This window comes from Aquarana catesbeiana, linkage group LG09 (assembly GCF_042186555.1).
Source record: "Aquarana catesbeiana isolate 2022-GZ linkage group LG09, ASM4218655v1, whole genome shotgun sequence".
NCBI classification, from domain to species: Eukaryota; Metazoa; Chordata; class Amphibia; order Anura; family Ranidae; genus Aquarana; species Aquarana catesbeiana.
The window spans coordinates 36,791,431-36,801,046 of record NC_133332.1 but is presented as its reverse complement, the minus strand read 5'-3'; the positions used below and the strand labels follow the sequence as shown (position 1 = coordinate 36,801,046).

Genomic DNA, 9,616 nt, shown 5'->3' with positions numbered 1-9,616 from the left:
TGCTTGTCTCAATCCAGAGCACTGAGTTTAATTTCTGTCTTCTACCTTGTTCCTCTGCTATCACTTCTAACATGTTTTCCTGACGCCAAGAGAAAAAAGTGACGGATGGGATCTCCAGCACCCAGCCTGGGATTGACCGGCTCAGCTCTCTTCCTATGTGAATGAGAGAGAGAGAGATTCCCTCCAATCAGCTGTCAAATTTTTCCTTACTGAGTTCTGCAGAGTGTAATTTCAACTCTCCTCCCCCTGTTTTCTGAGAATTCAGATACGCTTTATAAATTCTGAACTTTGAGCTGATGAAGAGAAGATGGCAGATAAACAGGTACAACGTATTTAGGAGGATTTGTTCCATTTTTGTGTATCACCTAAGGCCAGTCACTTCACTAAGTATATGTAAGGGTTTACAAGCACTTTAAGTATTTGCACATTCCATCCACGCTAAATGGCGCCCATGGGGGAATCACCCGGTCAGCTTTTGTATTATGACAGCCGATACCTGTTTTTGTCTGAATACCGATTGATTGGCTGCAGTAACTGTTTTAGCCAATTTTCTATTTCGGTTTTGATCTTCAGATCAAAGTTTGTTGAGCTGGGTGTTGTCAGCAGGGCCACCCACCTAGAATTTCTCGGTGGGTTTAGCTCAGCTTTAAAGAGAAGATAATATATAGAAATACAGGGAGAAAATAAGACCACATTCCACTGTCATTTAAAGTGTATTTTAATCAACCACCAAACTGCAAAAAACAGACATATAAAAACATTAATATAAGTGGTAAATAGGGAAAAGTACATACAATTATAGAGAAACAAACATGCAACTTGGCAATATACAGTATAGTAAAAAATTATACTGTACATTCATATATGTTAATGCACAGCAATAATTAGATTTAGAGGGACTAATAAAGAATTATACAGAAGGCAAACAGCAGTATATACAGTATCTAACAAAAGTGAGTACACCCCTCACATTTTTGTAAATGATTAATTTTATCTTTTCTTGTGACAACACTGAAGAAATGACACTTTGCTACAATGTAAAGTAGTGAGTGTACAGCTTGTATAACAGTGTAAATTTGCTGTCCCCTCAAAATAACTCAACACACAGCCATTAATGTCTAAACCGCTGGCAACAAGAGTGAGTACACCCCTAAGTGAAAATGTCCAAATTGAGCCCAATTAGCCATTTTCCCTCCCCGGTGTCATGTGACTCGTTAGTGTTGCAAGGTCTCAGGTGTGTTAAATTTGGTGTTATCACTCACTCTCATACTGGTCACTGGAAGTTCAACATGGCACCTCATGGCAAAGAACTCTCTGTGGATCTGAAAAAAATAAATTGTTACTCTACATAAAGATAGCCTAGGCCCGGGATATGCAATTAACGGACCTCCAGCTGTTGCAGAACTACAAGTCCCATGAGGCATAGCAAGACTCTGACAGCCACAAGCATGACACCCAGAGGCACAGCATGATGGGACTTATAGTTTTGCAACAGCTGGAGGTCCGCTAATTGCATATCCCTGGCCTAGGCTATAAGAAGATTGACAAGACCCTGAAACTGAGCTGCAGCACAGTGGCCAAGACCATACAGTGGTTTAACAGAACAGGCCTTGCCATGGTCGACCAAAGAAGTTGAGTGCACGTGCTCAGTGTCACATCCAGAGGTTGTCTTTGGGAAATAGATGTATGATTGCTGCCAGCATTGTTGCAGAGGTTGAAGGGGTGGGGGGGTCAGCCTGTCAGTGCTCAGACCCTATGCCATACACACTGCATCAAATTGGTCTGCATGGCTGTCGTCCCAGAAAGAAGCCTCTTTTATAGATGATGCACAAGAAAGCCCGCAAATAGTTTACTGAAGACAAGCAGACTAAGGACATGGATTACTAGAACCATGTCCTGTGGTCTGATGAGACCAAGATAAAACTTATTTGGTTCAGATGGTGTCAAGCGTGTGTGGTGACAACCAGGTGAGGAGTACAAAGACAAGTGTGTTTTGCCTACAGTCAAACATGGTGGTGGGAGTGTCATGGTCTGGGGCTGCATGAGTGCTGCCGGTGTTCTATTGGATAGTGCCCGCTATTGAGAAGTGCCCGGGACAAATGGTGCATGCGCCGTGGGGAACAACAGAACAGCTGAGTTTACGATCAGCTGTTGTGACGGCGCCTGCGCACAATAGCCAACTGAAGACATTTTTGTGTCAGATTGTGCCTCTCATTGCTGAAGCGTGTTCATGTCGGTGAGGGGTGGATTTGTACATGATGGGGACAGATTATTAAAGGGGTTGTAAAGGTATTTTTTTTTTTTTTTTTTAAATAACAAACATGTTATACTTACCTTCACTGTGCAGCTCGTTCTGCACAGAGTGGCCCCGAACCTGGTCTTCTGGGGTCCCTCGGCGGCTGTTTTAGCTCCTCCCCGCAAGCATTTACCACCTTAATGTGAGCTCCCTCGCATAGTGGTGAGTGCTTGCGGGCGCGCTCCCGTGATACAGCCGGCGGCTATAGCCGCTCGCTGTATCACTCGGCCCCGCCCCCCGGCGCGCCGCGTCATTGGATGTGATTGACAGCAGCGCGAGCCAATGGCTGCGCTGCTTTCAATCCATCCACTGCAGCCAATCAGCGACCAGGCTGAGCTGCAATGAAGATGACGAGGACGAGCAGCGAAGATTCGAGGCGTCAGGTAAGTAAAACGGGGGGCCTGGGGGCGGCGGTACTTTCAAAAGTTTTTTCACCTTAATGCATAGAATGCATTAAGGTGAAAAATTTTTTACCTTTACAACCCCTTTAAATGATGGGCAAAGCTGCTAAGATGGGGGTGGAAAATTAAATGATGGCCAGTGCTGCAAAAGACTTTTTTTTTCTGAAAGAATAACCCGTCCTTCAGTTAACTAAACATGCCCCAAAAGCGTCAAGGAAGAACACCAGAAAAAGATGTCTTTTGCAGCACTGTCCATCATTTTAATAATCCGCCCCTCAGTCATGAACACGCCTCGGCAGCAAGAGGCACAATCTGAAAAAAAAATTTCTTCCGTCGCTGTTGTGCGTAGACGCCGTCACAACAGCTGATCGTAAAATCAGCTGTTGTGCTGCGCATGCGCCGTTTGTCCCCAGCACTTCTCTATGGCGGGCACTATTCGATAGAACACCGACACTGGGAGCTACAGTTCATTGAGGGAACCATGAATGCCAACATGTACTATGACATACTGAAGCAGAGCATGATCCCCTCCCATCGGAGACTGGCCCGCAGGGCAGTATTGTAACATAACAATACCAAACACCTCAAAGACTGCCACTGCCTTGCTAAAGAAGCTGAGGGTAAAGGCGATGGACTGGCCAAGCATGTCTCAAGACCTAAACCCTCTTCAGCATCTGTGGGAGCTATCCTTTGTGTGTGAATACAGCCCAAGACCAATGACCCCTACTTCATTGGACACCTCAGTCTGAAATTTCAGTTAGACAAAGCTAACCAAAAGGCAGAAGATTCTGATATGAGTTCTTCTCAGATAATACTGTATATAGCTGATCTAAATGATCAGTTTAGAAATATGTAAACTTGTCAAGACCCTCTGTCTTCCTATATGTAAATACCTTGGAGCTGTAGTTCAGTTGGTATTACACATCTTTGAAAGCTATATAAAAAAGATTTAATATGCTTGCTGATGCATAAGCATTATAGATATGTTATAATACACATAGCATCAACCAATATATTACACTCACACCACACTAGAGTTCTTAAGCAAAAGACAATTAAAACAAATTGGTGGTTGAAGAGATCTATTTAGGGCCATCATCAATCTGGTTTGTTCGTTGCCTTGTCTTTGCGGCCTATACAGAAAAAAAGAAAACAGTTAATTTTTTTTGGAATTGTTAAAGTATATCTAAAGCTCACACATTTTTGTTCAGTTTTGGATGGAGTGTTGGAGGGTTAGAACCTTTGTCAGATTTTATTGTTTGTGACCCTCCTAGGGAGATTTACACTCTTCATTTGTCCTGATGACCATGGTCACCTGGATAGAAAATCCAAAAGTTTGCAGTATTTGTCTAGCACCAGCAGTTTACACAGTGCTTTACATATTGTATGTTTTCATTAGTCCCTGTCTCAAGGAGCTTATAATCTATGGTCCCTATCTTGCATACATACTAGGGCCAAGTAATCTACCAGCATGTCTTTGTAGTATAGGAGAAAATCCACGACTGCATGTCCACATAGTGTCCTGATTGGGATTTGAGATGAATTCCCAGTGCTGCACTGACCACCAGGCTATTCTGCCTGTTACCCAAGTAAGAGGTGAGGGGTATCATCAAATGGAGGGCATGTCTTCTGCTGACATCTGTCTAAGAGGGGATTATACTCTCACTTCCTGTTGCATCCTTTTATGACAGTAAGTCTAGGTTCACATCTCTGCAGTTGATGTGTTTTTCAGGTACTTTGTGCGGTGCATTTTGCGGTTTTGATGCATTTTTACATGCGTATGTGTTGTTTTTTTTTAATGTCCCTTTTTAAATGTCCCTTTTTTTTTGTCTGCGCTGACAGCTGAATGTAAAAAAAAGAACTGTCGGCTGAAAAAAAGTGTGGGGTCTCTTCCTCAAATGCATACCAGACCCTTATACAAGCATGCAGCTTGGCAGGTCAGGAAAGGGAGAGGATGAGTGAGTGCCCCCCCCTTCTGAATCATACCAGGCCACAAGCCCTCAACATGCGGGGAGGGTGTTTTGGGGCAGGAAGTTCTGCCCCCACCCCAAAGCTCCTTGTTCCCATGTTGATAGGGATAAGGGCCTCTTCTCCATAACCCGGGCTGGTGGTTGTGGGGGTCTGCGGGCAGGGGGGTTATCGGAATCTGGAAGCCCCCTTTAAGAAAGGGGGCCCCCGGATCCCAGCCCCCCATGTGAATGAGTAATGGGGTGCATTATACCTCTACCCATTCACCAGAATGTAGTGTAGTGTTACAAAAAAATCAAGACTTTTTTTTGACAAATCCTTTATTAAAAATTAAGAATGTCCCCGCTGTAGCTCCAACGTCAATGTCTTCTTCCTTCGCCGATGTCTTCTTTCTATGCTTCCTCCGCCGATGTCTTTTTTTTCTCTCCACTTCCTTCTCTGGAGGAAGACCCCATCATACCCAGGTTCATGACGTCACAAGGGGTGTGGGTCTCAGTGTGATGTCACTGCATGGCCAAGCCCCATAGCTATATAAGCACTATCAGACACCGAAGCTGACAGAACGATGGGAGTCAGCTTCGGAAGAGTGTTTTTTTATTTTCAGCGGGTTGTGGCCGCAGGGGAAGTGGAGACAGAAAACATCAGCGGGAAGAAGTGGAGAAAGATGATATTGTGTTTGACGTTGGAGCTACGGTGGGGGCCATTGTCAAACGGTCTCTTGTTTTTTGTAACGCTACACTAATTTTTCATTTTTTTTTTTTTTTTTGATGAATGGGTAGGGGTATAATGTATACTCATTCACATAAGCTCCCTGCCCCCCACAACCACCAGCCAGGGTTGTGGGAAAGAGGCCCTTGTCACCATCTAGATTCCGATATGCCCCCTGCTTGCAGACCCCCACAACCACCGGCCAGGGTTGTGGGAAAGAGGCCCTTGTCCCCATCAACATGGGGACAAGGTGCTTTGGGTGCCCCAAACCACCCCCCAAGTTGAGGGCATGCGGCCTGCTATGGTTCAGGAGTGGTGGTGGGGGGTGCCGGGCTGCATGCTCGGATAAGGGTCTGGTATGGATTTGGGGGGACCCTACAACATTTTTTTTTTTTTTTTGGTGTGGGGGTCACCTCCAAAGCCATACCAAACCCGCAGGCCTGGTATGGCTTTGGGGGGTCCCAGACCGATATTTTTATTTATTTTTTACCCTGCAATTTTTTGTTTTTTTTACATTCAGTTGTCAGCGGGCATGTCTGATGCAACTCCATTGAAGTCTATTACATGCAAAATGCAATCTGCTGCAGGGAAAAAAGTCCCTGACCCTTTACAAAAACGCACTGGCTGAAAATCGCATAGGTGTGAACGTAGGGTAAGTGAAGGCAAACTCATCAATGGACTCAAACAGCAAATTATAAACTGACAGGTTTCAACCCTTCTGTACTCTATCCTCAGCTAGAATACAATTTCATAAAGTGGTAGTAAAGTACCTCTTGTTTACTTGTACCTACAGGTAAACCTATAATAAGGTGTACCTGTAGGCACAGTAAATATCTCCTAAACATGATCCATTTAGGAGATATTTTAGTAGCAGCCGGCAATGCGTCCACTGGGCCCCTCCAGAGTTACCATGGGCCTCTTGGCTACTTCCCTGATTAATGCTTTCCTTGCCCGGCCTGTCAATTTAGGTGGACGACCGTGTCTTGATAAGCTTGCATTTGTGCCATACTCTTTCTAATTTCGGATGATGGATTGAACAGTGGTGTGATGTTCAAAGCTTGGGATATTTTTTTTATAACCTAACCCTGCTTTAAACGTCACAGCTTTATACCTGACCTGTCTGGTGTATTCCTTGGCCTTCATGATGCTTTTTGTTCACTAATGTTCTCTAACAAACCTCTGAGGGCTTCACAGAACAGCTGGATTTATACTGAGATTAAATTACACACACACTATTTACTAATTAGGTGACTTCTGAAGGCAATTTGTTCCACTAGATTTTAGTTAGGGGTATTAGAATAAAGGGGGCTGAATGCAAATGCCCCCCACACTTTTCACATACTTATTTGTAAAAAAAAATTGAAAACCATTTATTATGTTCCTTCCACTTCACAATTATGTGCTACTTTGTGTTGGTCTATCACATAAAATCCCAATAAAATACATTTACATTTTTGATTGGTTGGTTGTAATATGACAAAATGTGGAAAATTTCAAGGGGTATGAATATTTTTTCAAGGCATTATACACAAAAAAAAAAAGAACCTTCAAAACAATACATCAGTGCTGTGCATAAAATCAATACCCTATGACACAGTAACGTGCTAGTGCATAAACTAAATACCAATGCACAAATACATATATCTTACAATCAGATGAAATCAATCAATAATTTCATAGCGGTAACAAAAAATCCTCTTTGTTAAAGGTGCCAGTGCTCAAAACTCATGCTGAAGTGACGATTTTTTTCTTAAACATAAAGTGCTTGTCACCGCCAACACTTCACTCTATGCAATTATATGTGCCCCAACCCCAGTGGGTTTAAACTCGCCAAATGGAGATGACCCTCTTTGGCTTATACCAAAAGAGGTCTACACAAGCTTTCCCAAGCGCCGCTGTACCTGGCTGCTAATCCTCTGCTTCCTGTCTCCTTCACAGAGCCTCAGTATAATTCTCATGCAGGGAAAGGATCAAACAGAGAGGGATCTCATGGTGTATGCCATCTTTTATTAAAATCATAGGTGTGCGCAGCCTATAGCATTAGGGTGTGCACCCCAAAGCTCACATGCATGTGTGTGTGTCTACATGTATATGGCCCCGGTACATTAATCTCCCTGCTGGCACTGTGAAAGAAGTGGTTAAGCACTTCTCCTATGGAAGAGCAGGTAAGAGGGAGATCTTTCCCATCTCCCCGCCCCCACACAGAGCAATAATGCTAATGTGTACTAGGTGATTAGGGTGTGACCTGGCACACCCTGTGCGCACACCTATGATTAAAATCCATATAAAAGTTCACTCCTGTCACCCAGGAATCGTCTGCCTTTTTTCTGTAAACTGTCGCCACTCCGCCATAATAGACAGCGTGCGTGCATCCACTGTTGGCAGACCCGAGAGGCGGTACAAACAGTGGATGCACACACGCTGTCTCTCATAGCGGAGCGGCAACAGTTTTAACCACTTGCCGACCGCCTTACGCCGATATATGTCGGCAGCATGGCACAGGCAGGCAGAGTAACGTACCCATATGTTACTCCCCTCCCGTGTTCCCCGAGGTGGTCGGCATCGTTCCAGTAGCGATCCGTCCTGAGGGAGAGGCCACTGATTCATGGCCTCTCCCTCACGATTGCTCCTAACGAATGAGAAGCTTCCTCTGCTTCTGAAACTGTAAACAGAAGCAGAGGAAGTGATGTCATCTCTCCTCATGAAGCCTTTTCTTTCTGGCGCCCGAGGAGAGAAGACATCCCTGTGAGTTACACAAATAGCACACTAACACCAGTACACATAGGCACACAAATCACTCCCCCTGCACCCCCTGTCACAGTGACACCAATAGCAGTTTTCATTTTTTTTTACTGATCGCTGCATTGGTGTCATTTTGTGACCGTTATAAGTGTTAGGGCTCTGCTGGGGGTACCTGATGTAAGGAGGGACTCTGCTGGGGCACCTGATGGCAGGCAACGTGGCAGGTGACACACTCGGGGCTCCCACTGATTCTGCATTATGGTGAGTTGAATTATTTCATTTTATATTACAATGTAATAATAGAAATAATGCGCTTCAATCATCCTGACACCATAACAACCATGGTGCCGGGATGATTGAAGTGCTAACACCAGGTGTTTGGAGTATCTTTATCTGCTGATTGTTAAACTTTCTAGAATGCACATATTTCTATTGTTGTGTAGGATCTGGGCCTGCTGTCCCTCCATCTCCCCCCTCCCTCTCCCTCCATCCCTCGTTCATCTCAGACACTAACCACACCACCTTAGAGCCACGCCCACTATTTTGCTGAAACCATGCCCATTTTCACCAAGTGGGAGGAGTCAAAAAAGGGTGGGGTCTGGTGCCCCCCCCCATCCTAAAACTTCACCAGCCGTCACTGGCGAAGAGGCATTATATCACCTCCTCACCGCTTGGTTTAATCCTAAAATGCCAAACTGCCACACAGCAAATGTGTGCATTGTATGCAGTGGCAGTGTGACTGCCCCCATTGAACTCAATGGGTGAGTTTGACAAGTGATGCCACTTATCAGGCTGTGAAACTTGAGTTAAAAATGCCATGGCCATGAAGCAAGGCAGTGTGGCCACAGTATGTGAACCGCCCTGGGCAGCTGTTACTATACAGTTCAGGGTGGTGGGGATCGACCATTTTTACCACCCATCTGAAAGAGACCCAAGTCACAACCATACTACCCAAAGGTTGCTATGTATAAACATTGCCTCAATCGTATTTTACAGATAGACAATGGACTATGGGAAGATTTTCTATACCCACCTGATTTCTCTATATATACTGATTTTTCTATATGTACAACAATGAAGACTACCAACAAAGAAACCAGAGCGATGGACAAAAGGATCCAGTTAAATGTTCTTCTCTTTTCTGTATGCGAGATATGTTCAGCATCTAGGCACAAGGAATCACAAATCAAATATGATATATACTGTTATAAAATAATATGCAGTATATAATATTAATGTTCAGAATAATTTGCTCTGATTTCCAAATTCAAAACTTTAGGGTCAGTTCATACTCAAATGTGTTTTTTCCTGTGCATTCTGGGCTCCAGGCTGCCAATCATACCATAATGCAGAAAAATGACTGCAAGCCCTACCTTTTCAGATCATGCAGCACCAAATTACCTGGTGCTGAGATACAAGGCGGCTTGGTTGACGCAAATGTGCTGCATTTGCGAGATGCGTTTTGGGTGCCATTAACAATTGGCACACGTATCACAAGGGC

General features: G+C 44.3%; 1 protein-coding gene across 2 annotated transcripts in view; it reads right to left on the bottom strand.

The window, feature by feature from the left end:
- Positions 1-700: 700 nt before the first annotated feature.
- Positions 701-9,616, bottom strand: part of LOC141107515 (major histocompatibility complex class I-related gene protein-like) — an 87,566-nt gene continuing 78,650 nt past the window's right edge. Inside the window, exons 5-6 of one of the 2 annotated variants that reach the window (XM_073598293.1) lie at positions 9,149-9,280; positions 701-3,830 (exon numbers count right to left, since the gene is read on the bottom strand). In XM_073598293.1, the coding sequence (XP_073454394.1) occupies positions 3,796-3,830; positions 9,149-9,280 (167 nt within the window). In that variant the 3' untranslated portion in view covers positions 701-3,795. The remainder of the gene's footprint in view (positions 3,831-9,148; positions 9,281-9,616) is intronic. The other variant, XM_073598294.1, reaches the window with a different exon arrangement.